The sequence below is a fragment of the Penaeus vannamei genome, chromosome 6 (assembly GCF_042767895.1).
Source record: "Penaeus vannamei isolate JL-2024 chromosome 6, ASM4276789v1, whole genome shotgun sequence".
Lineage (NCBI taxonomy): Eukaryota > Metazoa > Arthropoda > Malacostraca > Decapoda > Penaeidae > Penaeus > Penaeus vannamei.
Genome location: NC_091554.1, coordinates 3,116,918 through 3,139,417, shown reverse-complemented (window position 1 = coordinate 3,139,417; position 22,500 = coordinate 3,116,918). Strand labels below are relative to the sequence as shown.

At 31.2% G+C, this 22,500-nt stretch overlaps 1 protein-coding gene across 4 annotated transcripts; it reads left to right on the top strand.

The window, feature by feature from the left end:
• Positions 1-9,703: 9,703 nt before the first annotated feature.
• LOC113808655 (uncharacterized) lies at positions 9,704-19,278 on the top strand. Of its 4 annotated transcripts, none has more exons than XM_027360134.2 (8): positions 9,704-9,841; positions 13,047-13,394; positions 13,726-13,858; positions 14,095-16,638; positions 17,717-17,848; positions 18,029-18,180; positions 18,365-18,482; positions 18,764-19,278. In XM_027360134.2, exons 2-8 carry the CDS (start codon positions 13,096-13,098, stop codon positions 18,905-18,907), a joined length of 3,522 nt encoding a protein of 1,173 aa, XP_027215935.2. In that variant the 5' UTR covers positions 9,704-9,841; positions 13,047-13,095; the 3' UTR covers positions 18,908-19,278. The 4 variants fall into 4 exon arrangements, with proteins under 4 accessions (XP_027215935.2, XP_027215927.2, XP_027215943.2 ...); XM_027360126.2 differs by having other exon boundaries at positions 9,704-9,962; XM_027360142.2 differs by having other exon boundaries at positions 9,712-9,734.
• The last annotated feature ends 3,222 nt before the right edge of the window (positions 19,279-22,500 follow it).

The following is a 22,500-nucleotide window of genomic DNA, read 5'->3' as shown; positions in this document are numbered from 1 at the left end:
ATCATTATCTTAACCATCACCAATATCATTATATTTCATCATTAACACCTTGTTAACCTCCCGCGACCTAAACGCATTTCAAATTATTATCATTACCGATCCGTTAATTATCCAACAGACCAATTTATAATAATTAATCACCAGTATAGACCTATATCCTTTATCCAAAAATTATCGACTGAACTATCCAGCCATGATCATCTTCATTAACCGGTAATTATTTTCAAATAAATTACCCAATAATTATCATTTTAATAGTCCAGTAATTACCATATACTTAATCATCCAGATATTTCCATCTAATTAATTATCCGGCAATCATCATGAACTTAATAACCCATTAATTATTAGGAACCTTATCATCCACTAATCACCATGATTAGATTAATCTAGCAATTATCATGCCCCTGATTATCCACAAATTATTATGAACTTGATCATCTAGCAATTATCACGAACCTAATTATTCACCAATCATCATCAACCCAATTATCCAGTAATGACCATGGCCTTAATTATCTAGCAATTATCACGAACCTGATAATCCAATAATCATCATGACCTTGAATATACAACAATTATCACGAACCAATTTGTCATGACCTTAATCATATAGCAATCATCATAGGCCTATCAATCATCGAATAACCACTACGAACCGCCCATCAACTGCCAATTAACAACCATCACTTAATAGTCATCATAACTCATCCAAAATAATAATCATCATCGAATATTCATTAAAAGTTGATCATCACCAACCGGACAATTATTACGTAACGATCACCACTAAACTGCCAATCACCAAATATTCCACATCATTAACCTGTCAATTTTCGGATAATTAACCTCACCAAACGGACAACTATTTACAAAAAAAAAGTCATTAAAAAATTTATATTCACCAACTTGTCTGTAATCAAATAGTCGCGATCATCTTACCAATTATCTATCGCTACCAATCTGTCACTCGTGATATCATTATGGACTTGTCATCGAATGTCACCGAACTTAGCAAGTACAACTTTGCTTGGATAAAAAAAAAGAAAAAAAAATGTGTTTGTGTGTGTGTGTGTGTGTGTGTGTGTGTGTGTGTGTGTGTGTGTGTGTGTGTGTGTGTGTGTGTGTGTGTGTGTGTGTGTGTGTGTGTGTGTGTGTGCGTGCGCGCGCGCGCGCGTGCGTGCGTGCGTGCGTGCGTGTGTGCGTGCTTGCTTGCGTGTGTATGCGTGCGGTGCGTATACGTATGCCTGTACCTGTGTGTTCGCAAGTGCGTTCATATGAGGAAGTAAGGTGCCAATACTTCCCAATGATCCCATTAGCGATAAAAATAACCGTTATTTCCTCGGCGTTCAATTTCTAATGTATGCACACACGAGCGTTTACAATCGCGCGAACAACATCCGGGTCTCCACGTGGCCTTCGTCTCACTCAATAAGGAACGCCACAAACACCACAAATCACGAATATCTCTTTCTGGATTGCCTATATGTATAAAAAAAATCAACGAATTTCGCCACAGTATCTGCGTCAGGGATTAAACTTTTTTTTTAATAAAATTAAACAAAATAAATAAGAATTAACAATAAAATAAATATACAAAGAAAGAAAGAACAAAAATAGAATAAAGAAACAAATAAAAGATACCAATGAAAAATTAAACAAATAAAAAATACCAACAAAAAAAATACCAATGAAATAAATAAACAAAAAAATACCAATAAAATAAATAAACATGAAAAATACCAATAAAATAAATAAACAAATGAATATACCAATGCAATAAATAAAAAAAACAAAAAATACCAATAAAATAAAATAAAAACAATAAAAAATACCAATAAAATAAATAATCAAAAAAAGACAAAGAAACAAACACCTAAAAACAAAAAACAAATAAACAAACGAACGAACAGTTGCGTCATCATACGAGCCGACCAGCTGACCGGTCCAACCCCGGCCCAGGATCAAACCCGAGTTGCTCGCCAAAATACCGCAAAAGCGCAACCTGTTTTTGGTAATAATGAAGATATGTGTTCGCGTTCGCCGGATTAATCCCTGCCGTGTCAATATTACTCTATTATCAAATTTATATTTCATTGTTTTATTTTATTATTTTATATTTCGTAAGCACATTCCTCCTCTCGGGGGTAACCTTGTCCTATACCCGTGTCATTTGGTATTCTAATGCTGGTGTTTCATCAAAATAATCACGTGATGCCTCGCCGGTAGGAAATGGGGGCGGATGAAAGCGAAAAAAAGCAGTTATGATCTGACGAAATTCACATAAAATCTAATTATAATACATCTAAGATCCGCCATTCGAAGTCAAATAATTCCCACGGTACACAAACATTCACACACATATATATACATATATACATATATGTACATATATATATATATATATATATATATATATATATATATGTATATATATATAATGTATATATATATATATATATATATATATATATATATATATATATATATATATATATATGTATATATATATATATATATATATATATATATATATACATACATATATATATATATACTAAATATATAATGCATTTATATATATATATATATATATATATATATATATATATATAAATATATATATATATGTATATATATATAATATATATATATATATATATATATATATACGTATATATAAATATATATATATATATATATATATATACATACATATATATATATACTAAATATATAATGCATTTATATATATATATACATATATATATATATATATATATATATATATATATATATATATATATATATATATATATATATATATATATATATATATAATGTATATATATATATATATATATATATATATATATATATATATATATATATATAATGTGTATATGTATATATATATATATATATATATATATATATATATATATATATATATATATATATAATGTGTATATATATATATATACACTTATATATATATATATATATATATATATATATATATATATATATATATACTTCTTATATATATAAATATATATATATATATATATACATTTGTATGTATACTTAATAATATATATACACTTTTATATATATATATATATATATATATATATATATATATATATATATATATATATGCATATATACACTTTCATATGTATATATATATATATATTTATATATATATATATATGTATATATATATATATATATATATATTATATATATATATTATATATATGTATATATATATTTTATATATACACTTTATATATATATATATATATATATATATATATATATATATATATATATATATATATATATATATATATATATATATATATATATATATATATAACATATATATACGTGTATATATACATGTATATATACATATATAAATACATATATAAATACATATATAGATACATATATAGATACATATATAGATACATATATATACATATATATATACATATATATATACACTTATATATATACACTTATATATATACACTTATATATATACACTTATATATATATATATTTATATATATATATATATATATATATATATATATATATATATATATATATATATATATATATATATATATATGGTTATTCTTAATATAATAACCGCGCTAAGATAGGGAAAATCTAAGGGCACCGTCACAAAGATATGTAAAAAATATACTCACTGATAAATGAAATTATTTGCAGAGACAAAGAATAACATCAAAAATGAAAAAAAAAAAAGGTCGCAACAAATGCCACACCGAGGCAGAGTCCACACCCACATTCACACGCACACATAAACACATGCACACATACACACATTCTCACAAACATACATGCACACATACATACGTGCAAACACAGCACAAACAAACACCCACACACACAAAATGGATTCAAAATTTTACAAGTCAAATGTAGAAAAAAAACATAAAAGAGAATGAATAACAATAAATCAGATTTTTTTTTTTTCCTCATTTATATCTTTCTCTACATTTGCCACAATCAGACATACTCACATAACATGTCGTCTATAAAAACATTTATCTTCAATCAATAAACTTGGTTTTCTTCTAAGTTCAATATATATGTGAGTAATCGCTTTCATTTATGTAGAATATAATAGTTGAAACATTAAATTACTGTATCATTTAATAAACCTACTAGAACTACAACTACTATTATCCTTTTACAACTGCTAATACTATGACTACCAATAATGATAAAATCACAGCAAATATAGAGATTTCTTCAGATAAGCACATCAGATGAAATAGAAACAAGACAAAATAAGAACAAATATAGACAATATAAAACTAAAATAAATGAAAGATTGAAAATAAGATAAAATAAGATAAATACGTAAAAACAAAAAGTCCTAGTACAAACAAATTATTCATATTACAATCTCAAAATAAAAGATTGTGAAACATGCAGTAGCACCTGATTTCACAGTTGCTTCAGCAAAACAATAGTAAAAATGAATAAATAAATAAAAATCCATTTCATAACATACCGTGAACCAGTGTTCTTCACTAACAAAAAATGATACAATTTTTCTTAGTAAAATAATGTTGATTTTATTGCCAAATGCACAGCTGTCCTGAGAGTATCATTTCTGAAGCACTTAAATTTACGTTAATAATAATTTCAAAGAATAAAGTTGTGTAAAGTGAAAGCATACTGCAATTTCACAGTGCATCTATCATCACGTTAATTATCATATATTGTAAATTATAACGGAATGCTAACAAAAAAGATATCACTTTGTTTTGAGAGCAACAGCAGAAATCATCTATAATTCATATTCCTCTGTTGTAGTGTCAAGTGTAAAGACAATAATAAGTCAACCAAATTATGAAAATACTAAAGAGAATATTAAGTCAATAATCATGAAAATATCATGAACTACTTATAATTCACAATTTTGTATATCTGTAATAAGAACAAGTGATCCACCGGACGGAAGAAGTGCGGTGATTAAGAAATGTGTATTCATCCTCTCAGTAATTCTCATTTGCATAAAAAATCTAGTAACTATAAGATCACATATGTATATCAGACGAATTCATATTTTTGAGACAAATCATTCCATTAGTTCAGGAATCTTTGCTCTTGTAAACATCTTTTACTTTGCTAGGTTTGTGAATGTCCTTTGAATATAGTTTTTTAAATTAAGTGAAATAATAAATGGAATAATAATTACCATCCTAAGTACCATCAAGTCTTCTAAAAACATTTTCTATTGCTACTTGCACAGTAAAAAACAGTAATTGTCAGTATGTTACATTATTTTTTCATTAACAAAGTCCAAATTTAACAAATCATCAAGTTCAAAACAAGTGTCCAGCAACTATTGTACTAAAGCACTAATCATGCTAATGGAATTACATAACCGTATCACTTCCATAATTAAAGACAAATATTGATTTAATAAAATCAAAATATAAATAAACTAAGAAATTATTTTTGAAAATTGCTTCCTAACTTCAAATTGGTAAAGTGACCCAATCTCCAATTCTAGAAATGTAATAGCTCAGGTATTAGTAAAATAAATTACACATCATTTACACATCGCTACAAAACAACCATCAATATAATCCTAAACACCATTACCTTTGACAGTTGACAGCTGACAGTCCCGGGCAGTGGGCGGTGGTCGGGAGGAGACCCCAAATACACCACCTTCTTCTCCTAGAATATCCTTTTTTCACCAATTCTCCACTCGCTTTACCACTACTTTAAAAAATACCTCACGCAGACGTCCATTAGTACTCTAAAAACAACTAAAATCCTCTGTCCTGCCCTGAATTGGGCCTGTCATTCACGAAACACGATGAAAAACACGAGCTCGAACAGGTGTGTGTATGTTCTCGCCGAGGTGTTTGTCAACAAAAGCACTGCGCATGCCCAACAGCTGATCATCTGGAACAGCTGAGCGCGGGATTGCGTCATGCGCTAACGATGATGATGAAGCCCTGCTGGGTTATGGAGAAGATATAAACCATTGTTGATTTATTGTGTTACTCAAAATACAGTGAGCTCTTGTAATTGATTATCAGCGACTCTGTGTTTAAGTATTTTTACATAAGCGCCCTGGGTGATGCTTTAGCGGGAGGAAAAAGCGGTAGATATTTTTACTCTCTGTTTTGGAGCATACATTACTCACGAGAAAAAGTATATTTAGCTTTTTGGGTGGTTACTGTCACTAACAGGAAGATATTCTGATATGAGTAAACTGACTTTTAAATAGTTGCGTATAGGCTGTATAGAGTGATGATTGTTTTAATAATTGTTATAGCAATACAACATGCCATGGCCTTGGTGATGGTTATGAATAATGATAAATAATAATAATAAAAGATAATAATGATAATGATAATGATGATTATAATAACATTGATAATGATAATGATAATGACCAGTAGTAGTAGTAGTAGTAGTAATAGTAGTAGTAGTAGTAGTAGTAGTAGTAGTAGTAGTAGTAGTAGTAGTACTAGTAGCAATATTAGTAGTAGCAGTAGTAGTAGTAGTAGTAATATTATTATCAGTAGTAGTAGTAATAGTAGTAGTAGTAGCTGTAGTAGTAATAATAGTAGTAATAGTAGTAGTAGTAGTCGTAGTAGTAGCAGTAGTAGTAATGTTCGTACCAGGAGTAGTAATAGTAGTAGTAGTAGTAGTAGCAGTTGTTATAGGAATAATAATATTGATAATTATATAAATAATTATGATGATAATAACAATAATAATAATAATAGTAATAATAATTATTATTATGATGATGATGATGATGATGATGATGATGATGATGATAGTAATAATAATAATAATAATAATAATAATAATAATAATAATAATAATGATAATAATAATAATAATAATAATAATGACAATACTAATAATAATAATAATAATGATAATAATGATAATAGTAATGATAATAAAATATGAATAAGGATAATAATAATAATAATAATAATAATAATAATAATAATAATAATAATAATAATAATAATAATGATAATGATAATAATGATAATAATAATAATAATAACAATACTATTACTACTACAACTAATAAAAATAGTAATGATAACAATATCATTAATCATGACACTACTAATATTAATAATAATAACAAGAGAAATAATAACAATAATAACAATGATGGAATAATAACAATAGTGATGATGATAATGATAATAATAATAATAATAATAATAATAATAATAATAATAATAATAATAATAATAATAATAATAATAATAATAATAATGATAATAATAATAATAATAATAATAATAATAATAATAATAATAATAATAATAATAATAATAATAATAATAATAATTAATAATAATAATGATAATAATAATAACAATAACAATAATTATTATAATAATCATAATGATAATGAAAAATACTAATGATGATAATAATGATAACAATAATGATGATGATGATAATGATAATAATAATAATAATAATAATTATAATAATAATAATAATAATAATAATGATAATAATAATAATAATAATAATAATAATAATAATAATAATAATAATAATAATAATAATAATAATAATAATAATAATAATAATAATTTTTAAAATAATAAATATAAAAATATAATAATGACAAAAATAATATCAACAATATTAATATTATTAATGATAACAATAATGACATTATCGTTGTCATTACTATTAATAACTGTAATTCTGATTATATTAATAATAATAATAGCAATGAAAATGCATGCCTTGTCGCCAGAGGCACGTGGTGCAGACTGAGCCAAGTTCCGGTCTTGTTTCACTTACTCCGGTTAAATTGCATCCTTCAAAATCCTTAAAATTAACCTGTCACTGGGAGATTATTGTCCATGCTGAGCCTTTGGTCTATAAGTTTCAAATGCGCAGAGAATATCTCTCCATGCTTTACTCGTAGTAGTTTAACCTAAAAAAAAAAGACCGTTTTTTCTTTCTTTTTTTTTCTTTTTTTTTTTTTTTTTTAGTTTCGTGAAGTTGAAACACCATCTCAATGAACCTTCAATAGATCTTCATGGTTACAATCATCATTAGTTTCACTCTTTTACTTCGCTTATGGTAACAGAAATAAAACACATGAGTCTATCCTTAGCCACGAGTTCGTTTGTAAGTCCAGGTAGATCACTCCCATGGTTCTAAGTAGACATTTTCCTTAGTCTCCTTAAAAGTATTATTAGTCTAAAGTGTTTAAAGCTCAAGTCTAATAAACATTTAGCTCATAGTATTAGAGTTTCGACATCTACAGGTGGAGTACATGTGGCTAATGGCATTTATTCAAAGCTTGTTGTTTTAGGCGAAATATGGAATACAGTTTCTTCTCGATGGGAAAGAATGGTAATCTGCATATATTTTAAAAATTGTTTATACAATGCGAGATAAGCAACGATGATAATAATCTGATTTCAATATGAATTTAACTTCAGGATTTTCTTGGTGTAATTTTTGTTAAGGCAATGGAAAAATTAGTGGCTACTTTCCAAGTTTTACTCAACTTTCCTGTAAGGTTATAGACAAAAAAAAAAAAAAAAAAAAAAAAAAGATAGCTGACACTCCATACGTAATACATATTGTTCATTATGCTAAATGTTTCATGCATGTGACATGGCACTCACGCCCGTATGTTTACCAACTTATGATATACTGTGTATATATATATATATATATATATATATATATATATATATATATATATATATATATATAAGTATGTGTGTGCGTGTGTGCGTGTGTGTGTGTGTGTATGTATGTGTGTTTGTGTGTGTGTGTGTGTCTGTGTGTGTGTGTGTGTGTGCGTGTGAGTATGTGTTTATATATATTATGGATACATATATATATATATATATATATATATATATATATATATATATATATGTATATATATATACATTATATATATAAATATATATATATATATATTGTAATTACATATCGTGTTATATTCAATTGTTTACTTTGCCTTTTTGTTACAAGTAAACGATTTCTTTGCAGTTTCATTCTTGGAAACCTAGTTTGTGCTTTAAGGAATGCATCTCACAAAATCTTTAATAAGTACTTGTCTGTCAAAGCTACACAGTGCTTTGAACGGAAAAACAATTTGATGGATTTTCTTCGAGACCAAATATATATAAAAGCAATGAAAGAATTACTTAAATGTGTTGCAGTTATTGATCGACCATACAAGCTAAACCAATTCAAAAATCTCAAATGAATGAAAGATTGCACAAGACGGGTTCTAAGAATAATATAAAATGTACTGTGCTGTAGTTCTTCGCGAGTTAAATGAATGGGTGTAAGTGATTCAGAAACATACACATGATTCCTTTCAAAAGTCATAATATAATGAACTTTTAAATATATGACAAGTTCGCAAGAAAGGTGACGATGATGGAAGTAAGGATGAAAATAACGATAATAATAATTAATAATGACTAAAATGGTAATGATGATGATGAAGAAAATTATTAGAGTTATGATTGTGGCAATAACGTCAACAATAACAAAGCCAGTAATGATGAGAATTAGAATGATAATAATGGCATACTTTTAATTAAGAGAGTAACTAAATCCGCGAACGCACCGACTTTGAAAGCTAAAAGAATAGAAATCCGCATTTTTGATCTGCGAACGCTTGGACACCTAGCGTAAACAAACCCAATTTCTTTTTCTTTTTCATCTCTTTTTAGTTCTGTGGAAAGTTTCATATTTGAGAATGTCACTTTGATGCCAAGGGATTTTTTGGAACATAAAGGTGAATGAGATACGGACAAGGAGAAGTGACGGCCGAGACATGTATTGGGAAAATATTCATTATGCTTGAAGGTTCAGCTTTGTGTGTACGACTGATAGGACTGGAAAACTAACTTTACTTGGTAATAATTATAACGCATGTATTGTTCATTTTGTATCCGGAAGATGAGCGATATATTATAGAGCTGTGTCTGTATTACCTTGCTTTACTAAATCAGAGATGGACAGTACAAATAATCGGTAAATAAATATAGGACACCTGCATCTGTCTTTGACCTCTTTGTCTTATTTTGGTAATATGTAATTAATCAAAGAGTCAGTAAAAAGGAAAGAAGAAAGAAAATTAAATGCAAGTATGTGTTTGGATTAATTACCAGAGGTTTGCGATTTTAAAATGAGCCATCCTGGTCATACTTCAGACTGTAGACTTTGGTCTGTGCAGGGAACACATTCCCAGCGTAAAAATTATTTGGTCAAATTCTGTCCGAGCAAATGTAGTTCTTGGGTTACCTTTCCACTCATGCTTAGTTCATTTTTTAAATCATCTTCAGCACATAAAATTCTTTTGACCTCTCCGCGCACTTGTTTCATTATCCGTTTGCAGATCCATCTGTGCAAATGTAGACAAAATTATGTTTTCTGCACATGAAAAAATTTAATATTCCCTGCACAAGAAAATTCTTTATAGTCTGGGTCATGACTATGGCAATGGCAATGTATGAAACAGCCTAACAGCATTTATACACCTTTTGACTTTAAATGAATAACTAATTATTTAAGAGGGAGCAAATGACATTGTTAATCCACCAGTGATGGTATATTTTGAAGCCGAAAATAATGGTTTATTGGTGGTTTCAAAATTGGCATGCGGGGTTGGGCCAGAATCTGCCCGTGCGCCTGCCACCGTGGGTAATGGAATCAGAGCACAAGCTCCGATCCAATGTCACACCAGCGGGATGTCCAGCAATGTTTATTTTTCCGGGTGTCGCATATATGTGACACCCGTCATAAATGGGTTAAATGTGTCAAAAGTAATAGTTAAGGAAATGCAATTTAGTGTCTTTGAACTCTTTGTAAATTTTTTGACCATGTAGGAGAGAGGTTTTTGCAATGCCTACAGTAGTTCCTTCAACTTCCAGCCTCCACTGTTAAGCAATCAATTGATGCCCCTTTTTTCCCCAATAAAATTATTAGGATTTTATGTGGTACAAACACTCAGGTTGCTAATGAAGGCAACAAAATGCTTAGACAGATTAACCCATCCTTTTACAAACCCTGGAGTCACCAAGCGTTTTTCCTGGGGTTGGCAAGGTCTCAGAATATCAGACTCAATTTTTAGAGTTTTTCAGTATATACATTGTCACACATTGATTGAGAACTAATGGCTAAATTTAGTTGATTATTACACAATAATTAAAAATTCAGTCAGAAAGAAACATCCACTTTATTCTGATGAAATTCAAATTGTAATTGTGGATTTTTGTTTCTTAGATTATCTATGTTTATTGAATAATATAAATATAATGAAATAACATACTGATAAAATGTAAGCCTATACACTGTAGAATAGACGTAATAATCATGTCCGGAGGTGCATGATTAGGGTTGCCTAAAAAAAAGGTTGGGAACCACTGGATTATTGGTACCAGGAATGCATGAATACACTGTCCACTGTGCTTTTCTTGTATCAATTTTGTTTACACATTGATGGCACCATATATATACTCATACTCACCTGTTTACCACCATTTCTTGAGTTTTCTTCTTTTCTATAGATAGTGCATGTACCCAACTGTGGTTGATTAAAAAAAACTTGTTTTAAGAAACAATTATTTTTATATAAAAATGACATGTGAAAGTTTTATGAAACCATTTTTTCAAGTTAGGTTAGCAAATAATAATTTTGTATAGGCCTCTACTTTGTGCGACATAGCATCAAAACTTAGATTACCTTTTGGCCTTCTTTTCTAAGTGATTGATTGATGGATGAATTGAATAGTCAATGTAATATTCATTATAAAGTAGATATATATTACTTTGAGATGCTGCTTTTGTGGATTGATATAGTTATAAAGTAGGAACTGTAGATAAAGTGAGTAAAATTATAAAATAGATAATGTAAATAACTTTTCCTTAGAGTTATTTTTGTGTTAAATTAATCCAAATTGATCAAATGTTTTAAGTCTTGTTAAAAAAGTTTTTAATAGCAGATATTTTAAGGTGAGCAGTGTCTTCCTTCTATTGCTTGCTTAGGGCATAACTTGACTGAAGAAAAAGTGATCAGTCTAATTTTATTTTTAAAAAGTGATTACTCCTGTAGGGTGTACCACTAATATATGGACCTCCCCTCATGAAAGCAATGAAGTGGTGGCCAGTAATCATTGGGGTTTCCAACTCTTTTAGTAGAAAAGGCACTTAGTTGTTATATATTTAACTATATTTCAGCATTAATACAGCAGGGAGAATATATGCAGTTTTGAATATAGACTTTCATTATGCTGTCTGTTAAGGTGATTTTTCAGCTGTTAGTATTACTTTCAATATTCTGTCCTTTCATAGTGCTCTAGAAAACCTTATTTAAGATTATACTGTAATTATTTTACTCTTAAATAAATGGAAATGGAGCTTCAAGAAGTAGGTTTGTATTTAGTTTTATGAGAAATGATAAGTATTTTGCATCTAGACTTTGTAGTCACTACAACTACAAAGTCTAGATGCAAAATACTTATCATTTCTCATAAAGCTAAATACAAACCTACTTCTTGAAACTCCATTACCATTTATTTAAGAGTAAAATAATTACAATATAATCTTAAATAAGGTTTTCTAGAGCACTATGAAAGGACAGAATATTGAAAGTAATACTAACAGCTGAAAAATCACCTTGACAGACAGCATAATGAAAGTCTATATTCAAAACTGCACAGTTGTTTCTTGTAAAATGGATATAAGACCATCTCACCCTGGATTCAGCCTCTTAGAATTACAAGCAGTGATTGTAGATGTATGGTAGATGGATATTTTGCTTTTTTTTTTTTTTTAAGATAATAACTCATCTAATAGTTATAAGGTAAAGCATGTAGCTAAAGTCTTTTTGTACCAGACATGTAGATAAGATGTAATGTGAAGCTTTGAATTATTATTTTGTATTATTTAAGTGGATTTTTTATGACTCTGATTTATTAACAGTTACATATGTATTTCAGGGTCTTGAAAATAAATGTGTTTAGACTCTAATTCACAAATGAAGAAAAAATGGAGGAAGTTGTACAAGAAAGAAGCTCAACTACAGAGCAGAGCTGGAGGCTGGAGGTCGGGGCAGAGTATGAATCATTTGCAGAGTTTGAGGAAGATTTGAAATCCTATAGCGAACACAATTTCATGCTGTTTGTAAAAGACAAGAGCACAAAGCTAAATAGAAGAGATCAAGATGGGCCGAGAAGAAAAGCTATGAAGCTGCTGCCAGAGAAACTTATTTATAAGTATATAAGGTACAAATGTAAACATGGTGGGAAAAGAAGATTTGAAGGCCGAGGCATCAGGCCAAATCAGAGGTTAGTAATCTTGTGCTATGTGAAAGTTGCCATAATAGCAGTAATATTATTTAATGTCAATACTTGATAGTATTTAGATATGCTTTAAGATTTTTTTCTTCTTTTACTTTCAGAAAATGGTCTTTCAGTTAATTTCCCACACATTTAATTGTTATGTTTAATCATTATGGTAAAAGATATGAAATAATGATAAGAGATACACGTTTTTACTTGCCAATTTGTAGTAATGTGAGTTTATTTCAGTTTTTATAGCTTAACATCTTAGTTTTTGATACAGTAAGGAAAACACTGTCCTTTGTCTACATATCTTGATGTAAGTTTCATTGCACAGGTCCTTCAAGCTGTCATGTGGTGCTTTCTTGGTACTTGCAATGGACAGAAAACGAGGAAAGCTTTGTGTGACTCACTTTTCAACTGAGCACAATCATGAAGTCTCAGAAGCAATATATAAGAATTATCCAGAGGTAAGTCAGCCATATCCTAGAGATAAAAAAAAAAGGTTGTTGTTGCACAAGCAATCTGTTATACTTGCACAGAAAGATGCATTGAAAGTCATGAAATCCACTTCTGAAAGTTCTTCTTAGCTTTTGCATGGTGATATTAGAATTAGTTTGTATATTCTTATACATCAATGAATTTACATAATTTTTTTATGTTGAATGTGGAGAAAAATATGATTTGCTCTGCCTTTTCTCTGCAGAATCGACGCTTGATGCATCCTCAACAAACAGAAATATTTTTGAATTTGAAAATAGATCCCACAAAGGACAGGGAATATCTAAATGAATTCTCAGGGAAGAGGCTTACCATTGAGGATATTTATCATATGAAACAGTTTTTGCCCCAACTGTGCCTACAGGAAGATGTCATTCTATCCTCACTTGAGACTCTCTTGGAGGAAGATAGAAAGGCTGCAGTTGTTTTGTCAGTGAAAGGCAATGTATTAGATTACTTATATGCTCAACGATCATCAGGAAAGAAGGAATTAGAAGAGTATCCTGATTCTGTCTTTATGGATGTGATGTACAAGGTCAGGAATAAAGTCATGCCTCTAGTTTCCCTCATGGCTGTTGATGACAGAAATCAGAAGCATGTCATTGCTCAAGCACTAGTTCAGAATACTCAGAGGGACATTTTGATGTCAGTTTTGGAAGTGTTTAAATCAGAAAATGAGAGTCTGTGTCCCTCTCTGTCAGTAAGTGATCTTATGAAGAGTTATGAAGACAGGACTAAAGACTTTGATTACAAAGCATTTCTTGATAAAACTACTGTAAGTTATAGTATTACAAAATTAGTCAAGGAAATGCGTGATGTATCAACTGATTATGCCTTTGAACTTATGATTGATGAACTGAAACAAAGTGAAAGTATGACTGTTGTGGTGAAGGCAAAGGATGAAGGAAATTATGAAGTGATAGATAACATCGTCTATAGTGTTACCATAAATCAGCATTCAGTTTCATGTTCTTGCAGTTTCTACACAAACACAAACTTGCTGTGCAGACATATTTTCTACTTGGTTTCAGAGAAAAAAATTAATGATTTTAATAAGGAATGGATTCCAGTCAAGTGGCAAGTATCTCCTGAATCTGTAACGCAGATGGCCAGTAAAGCCAAAACTTCAGTAAAGATAAAGCCCCTTTCACCAGAAAAGGTCAAGAAGATGAGAAAAAATAATAAGTTTCTGGAAATGTTAAGAGTGATGAAACTCATTGCAAACATGAATAGTATCCTTGAACCCAGAGAATACTGCACAAGGTTTGAGTTATTAATACAGCTTCACAAGTTATGGCAGGATGGAAAAAGAGTATCCGTTGATGAAAGTTCTGAAGATATAAAGTGCCAGGAAATGAACAGAATCTTTAGAAATTTTGCAGATATGAGTAATTACCTTGGACCAAAAGAGTACAAAGATCGTTTTGATTTGTTGTTAGAATTGCAGGCACTTTGGCAGGAAGGGAAGAAAGTTTCTTTAGTTGAATTTAGTGAGGAGGATGACAAGAAATTTCAAAATTCTTCAATGAGAGATGAGCTAGATAATGTAATTCTGACTGAGTTAGATAATGAGTTGGCAGATAAAGCTGTTTCTGAGAAAGCAAATGAACTGTTTAGAATAATGCATAAAGCAAAGCCTGTTAAAACTGCTGATGCTTTTACCCAAGTAACTGAAAATTTTCAAGAAGTGTTGATTTCTAAACCTGTAAAGCACCCAGTCTGTAATAAGAGTAAGAGTGTAACAAAAGTAATGCCTGACACAAATTCTTTGCCTGCTGTAAAACCAACCCAAGGAGGTTTACCCTTCATAAATATGATAGCAACACCCACCCCATTGCCTGTAAAAAGTGAAATATTCACTAGTGTAAATAATGCTTGTTCTGAGAAAAAAATATGTGACAGTGAGAGTTTCCGTGATTCAATGGTCATATACTTAGAGCCCAATACCAAACCAGACATGAGGCCGGCTGTTCAGGTTGTTGTCCCTCCCTCGCTGGGAATTGATGACATTATAGTGAAGATGGAAGTAAATGATCCACCGTCTTTGGTCCCAGGCAGTGGTCCACCATTAATAACCAGGAGAAATACAAGGCAAAAATTGGTTTCTGAGTCACATAATGATAACCAATATGTTCATTACACATTGCCAAAACCAGGTGAAATACATGCAATAAAGAGAGAGCAGGGCCTTTTGCCAACCAAGAGAAAAGTATATACAAGAAAAGACCTGAATAAGAAAAGAAAATTATGTGATGAGAACCTGGATTTTACTGTAAGAATGGCAGAAGTGAATAGATTTATAATTACATTATCAAATAAAGAAATTCAAGATTTGTTAGAAGTATCTTTGAATTTCAATTATACCAAAGTCCAAGATGCTGAAGAGTTGAAACATAGGTGCCGGTGCGATGCTGTCTTATCACTGGTTGACGAAATGCAAAATATGAGTAATGGAAGAATACTTGAAGCAGTTATTGTTGCTGTGATTCAAAGATGTAAAATTTTGAATGTCAATCCAAAGAAGAGTACAACTGCCTATGTCCTGGGGGCATCACTCCTTTTATACTCATATATCCACAATTTAAGACCCATGCAGACAGTGCTCACCCTATATCCACTAGGCATACATGAAATGTCTTCACCACAGCCTCAAGTGTATTCAGAAGACATTCATATTATTGTGGGAAATATGAGCTTAACACAACAGTCCCTCGACACTCTCAGTCCTGGGGAGCACTTGGATGACCAGGTTTGTTCCTTTGTTTCATTCTTTCATTTTCCACATCCTTTGTCTTTGTTTCTTGTACATTTGTTTTTTTACTCCTCACTCTCTCTCTAATTTTTGTCTTTTATATCTTTTTCCTCTTTTTTATTATCAGAGGGAGTGACAGAATTTTTACTGTCACAAATTTATTCATGTGTTGTATTATTTTTCATAATGGGTGAAAGTATATAGTGCTTAGCACTTTTGTCATACATCCTAGCAATCGTGAAATTCCATGTTAATAAGTATCATTATATTACATCATTCTCAATTTTATATCCTGTCATTTTAGATCATAGACAGATGTAGAAAGATAGAATGATATAGATACTATATATACAGATAGGTAGTTCACTTTGCCCTTGATATCCATAGGGGATTGGTTACAACATATAGTGATGCTTAAGTATCATCTATAAAGCTGCACACTATTTGCATGTAATCTTACATAGAATAACAATACTGACATGATTTTACCTGTAAATACTTCAAATCATATCCAGATTAATTATGGTAGGTAATATTATGTCATGCTGTATTATTGACTGATTAATGACAAGAAAAAATATACATGTTCACCAATTGTTGGAGGCCTATGCACAGTACATAGTGCAGGATGATCTGAATTTGCATATATAAGTTAAAGCAGAATATTTAGAATACTCGTAATTTTTTCCTAGAAATCCTGCTTTATGAAATAGAGTAAATGTGATTTGATTCATGAACAGTACCCAAAGAATATTTGCTTGAGGAAGATTAAAAGATATTTTTAATGGTAGGAAGCTACACTTTCAAAGATACTTTTTTCTGTTGATTTAAATACACATATGGTAAGTGTTCAGTAAATTCCAAGATTTATGTGCAGCCTTAAACCCATATCAAAAACTTGAAAATCACCTCATATGTGTATAAAATCATAATGATCACCTCACCTTTTGTGTTATCTTTCCTTTCTGTTTCTCTTTAGTGGGATCATGTTTATTTTTGATACACTAGAATCTTGAAAGTGGGGAATATATTTAATACTATTTATATTCTTATAGATTCCTTTATCTTGTTGCAGGTTATTCATGCCTACCTGGGGTTAAAAGCTCAGTTAAGAAATGTTGGCGGGGCTAATGAAATCTTTATATTTCCATCTCAACTAGCAAATGTTTGGGAAACTGGAGAGTTTGGTAACTGGCTCTTTCGAAATGTAAGTCGCAAATTCATTGTGTTGTGCTTATGTTTAGTAGTTATAGATTATGTAGAAGGTGAAGTGCCTCAGTTGTAGATAGTTGTACCATTCATTATTAAGAATTTTATGGTGATTATATTACTTTTATTTCGATAATTGTGATTGGAAGATCAATATTGATAGTTTTATTTATTACAGGTGGATTTAAGTTCTTTCAGATGGCTCCTTATGCCTATCAAAACAGAAAAACATTGGTTTCTTCTGGCTGGAAATGTTAAAAGTCAAACTGTGACTTTGTTAGATTCGTTGCACAACACAGAAAGACGAAGAAAATATTTCACTTTGTGGAAGTAAGTGTAATGAAAACTGATATTTGTTGTATCAAAAGGAATGGTGGTAATAGTGTATGTGTTGGACAATAAATATTGAAGCAAGTATTATTTTGATCATATTTACTTTTTCTCTATCGTGCTATTTCTTCAGCACCACCATATCCTCCTCCTCATTCTAGCTCTTCTTTTTATATTTCTTTAGGAAATATATGATGGAACGGGCCAGAGCTTTAGGCCCAACTAATATAGAATGGAGAACCTGCCACACATCAAGTACTCAGCAAGAAGAAGCATATAACAGTGGGGTATTTATATTAATGGTAAGTATATTTTTGATAGTGGATTGATCACTTATTTAGAGTAAATTTGTGTTATGTGTAATAAGAAAATAATTGTATAATTAAATTGCAAGTAAGTGATGAGGAAAGGTTTTGCAAGCAGTTACCAAGTAAGCTATATTGTTTCCCTTTTTCGATAACAGAGAATGCACGTTTTGTATGTATCTATATTTGATAAAAAGTCATTTACCTTTCGATATTTATTTCCCTCATATCCTAAAGTTTGTTCATGAATTATGTATTAATTACAAAACTGATTCCAGAATGCAGATGCTCTTCTTCTCAATGTGCCTGCCTTGGTAATTAGGAATTGTCATGCCAACAATTATCGAAGTTTTGTTTTGAATCAGCTGCTCAAACACGGCCAACCAGTCTGCGAAGACTTCTCATCACTGTATACGTCGTAGAAAATCCTGTTAATGGTGCAGGAACCAAGTAAAAAAAAAAGTGCATTTATGTTATTTAACAGTGCCAGAATGTTGATCTTGTCAGTTTACTTTATGTTCTGTCGTGAAGTGAGTGAATGCTTTATATAAAATTCATGTGAATTTACTGAAAAAGGTTTGAATATGAATATATATATTTTTGTAGGAGATCATATTTATATAAATTTCATAAAGTTTTTAGAATGACGTGAAAGTTGTCTTTTTCTTTATTATTTCTTGTTGAAAGAAAATGTACAAGAACTCTTTATATTTTTTGAAAGCTTTAATTCTTTAGTTATCTCTGTAGATCTATACTTTTTGTAAGGTCCAAAAATTAAATATATTTACTTTTTGAGAAACTGTGTTTTATTTTGCTTCTTAAGGAATATCCATTCAGTTTCTATTTCAGACTCAGTGGTAGTATTATACATAATGATTTAACCCAATTTTTATTTTATTTTAGAGAAAATATGTATAAATTCACTTTAAAAAGAGATTAGTGCTACAAATAATAATTTTACAGAAAAATGTTTTATTCTTCTCATAGTTAGAGTGATGTGATCCTCTGATGTGACTAATTAAATAAAGTGCACATTACAGTTTTAAAAAATAACATTGTAAAAAATAATAATTTAGTATAGAAATGTCTTTGACTCAAACTTACAAAAGATGTTGTTGTAAGATGCCTTTCACTGAAATGGACAATATTGGAGGTTCTCTCAAGCAATGAAGGGTGTCCAATATGTGCAATATCTTAGCCCTTTTTTCAATAACTAGAAGTGGTATGAGTCAAGTTATAATTCTAATAGTAGACCACTCTTTTGTCTCTGTCTGTCTGTCTGTCTTAACTCTCACTCTTACTCTTACTCTCACTCTCTCGCTCTCTCGCTTCCTCTCTCTCTCACTCTCTTGCTCTCTCACCTTCTCTTTCTCTCTCTTGCTCTCTTTCTTGCTTTCTCTCTCTCTCTTTTGCTCTCTCTCTTTCTTGCTCTCTCTCTCTCTTGCACTCTCCAGGCTGGGTCATGCCAGGTCCATCAGCTTCCTCCTTGCTCTCTAATCAGCAGGCACCTCACTGCCAAGACATGACTGGTTGACACAGACACCTCACTGCACTCTGGTCAGACCACAGGCCCTTCTCGTTCCCAATTCGCTGACACAGCTCCCAACTACTTAAGCTCTGGGACCTGGAACCATGATCATCAACTCTTGATCCAGCTGGGCACACAGGACTGCCCAGTCCTTTGCCAACTGGGGTGCCTCTCTGGCTCCCTTGTAGATCCTCACTTCACCTACAACACCCAGCACTTTGGTAGTAAAATTTCTTTTGGAAATCCTTTGGGGCACAGAAACATTGTTTTTTTGTTTTAACTCAATTTTTTCAGAATGTTTTTTCTTACTTTTTACTAATAATAAAATGTAAATTTTGTCAGAATATTGGTAATAGTAAGTTCAAAAGGTAAGTTATTTGTTAAAGTTCTTGTGTTTTCCTCCTCTCCCCCTAAAAAATCTTTTAACTTTCTGAATGAAAAACAAAGTAAATGTTATTAATGATATTTCTATGCAAAGTTATTATCAGTAATGAAATAAAGTTAACCCTATTATGACGGGACTGAATATTTTGTGGTGTAATATTACGCAACAGTCTAGACTTTGTGACTAGGCCCAAAGCTGTACCCAGCCGGCCCATCAGGTGCACATGGAGAAGGAGCGTATTAGGTGTGGTGGGAGAGATTGGGAGGAAGGGGGGTAGGGGGAACTTGTGGAGATTTGGATGGATTTCAGCTAACATGGATATCATAAGAATAGAAGATTGGAGAGGGGATGATGGAGCAAAGCATTCTCTTGGATCATGTTTAGAAAGTTTTGGGTCTTCAAGAATTTTTGGTAGGGATTTGAGTGGGAAGGTCTGGAAAACAAAGGCTCTCTTGTGAGGAGAAGAGGGGATAGATGTCCGAGGAGTAGAGGAAGAGGAGGGTGTGGTAGAAGATTGAATGGAGTTTAAATTTCTTGGTGTGACAGGTAAAGTGAAGAGGAGGAGGGGTAGGGATCAGAGAAGTGGTAGAGATTGGTGTGTCTGAATATTGACTAGAAAGGGAATTTGACTGGGGGCTGAGGGTGAATAGAGGTAGGATAGTTCAGGGTAGAGGGAAGAGGTACTGGGGGAGATGTTAAGACATCTTGAAAAGATAGGAGGGGAGTAGAGTAAAGAACACTTTTGGAATAGGCACACGTATGTGGCTGAGCAGAGAAATTGAAGGTCATGACCAAATTGAGTACATAGAGGGCAGTGGGCTGTGGAGCAACAGTATTTGGCTGATACTGACAAGGAAGTGGTCGATATGAATGGACAGGACAGGACACTCCACCAATATAAAAAAGGAAGAAGTCATGTCTACAGAAGATAATCAATATTGGTGTAACATTTATGCTTTAGGAGGAATTGTGTAGCATGGGACTGCTACAAGAGGTTAACAAGAAGACTACAGTTGGAGATGGTGAAGTTTATATTGGGAGAGAGGAAGGGGTGCATTCTGAATGTTTAATAATGACCTGGGTGGATGGTTCGGAATGGATATTGTCAGTGATCATCGAGGAGAGAGTAGTTGTAATGGTCAGAGCCGTTGTCAAAGGAGAGGCAAGGATCCGGAAACCAATGAAATCAGATTTAAGTAGGCTAGTTGAAGGGACAAGCCTTAATGCCCCTAATAAGGGTAAAAGAACTTTGGTGAGCCTGAAATAAGTGGGGAAAGGACCCAGTTTACCTCATACGAAGTCACTTGTTTATTTACTTATTGAATATTTTCTGCTGCATCAACATCTTATGTCATTAGTGGCATATACAAAATATAGCAATAGGGTGATGCTTGGGGGAGAAGCCCCCAGGTACAGAAGGTCATACAGTATTATGATAAAAGTATTGTGGCAAAAGGGTTAAAAATGTTAACAGTTAGGACAAAATATGTTAGATGTCAGAGGTTGTGGAGCACTGTTGGTTAGTATGGTAGTGAAAAGGGTAAAGAGGGAATAGCAAACAGAGTATGAAGGCTATTCAGGACTGACACAAAGCCAGTCTTTCATCCTTTTAGCATGGCTCTCACACATTAAGTTATGGACAGAAGGGGATGCTGAAGAAAAAGATAAGGAAAGGAGAAATATAGACCATGTAAAATTAATTGAGACAAAGGCTGATTTATTTATCTATTGTTTTTTTTTGCCGCATCAACATCAAAGGTCATTATCAGGGTATAAAAAATATGGCAATAGGATGAGGCTTTGGGGCAAAAGGTCATACAGCATTATGATAAAGTATTGTGGCAAAAAAGTTAAAAATTAGTTAACAATTAGGACAAAATATGTTACATGACAAAGCATGTAGTGCTGTTGGTTAGTATGGTAGTGAAAAAGGTAGAGGAAACGGTAAATGGAGTATGAAGGCTGTTCAGGACTGAAAATGCCAGTCTTTCATCCATTCAGCATAGCTTTCGCACTTTAGAATGTGAGCACAAGGGGATGAAGGAGAGAAGGAAAAGGAAAGGAGAAGAAAAGACCATGCAAAATTAGTTGCGGCTAGAGCT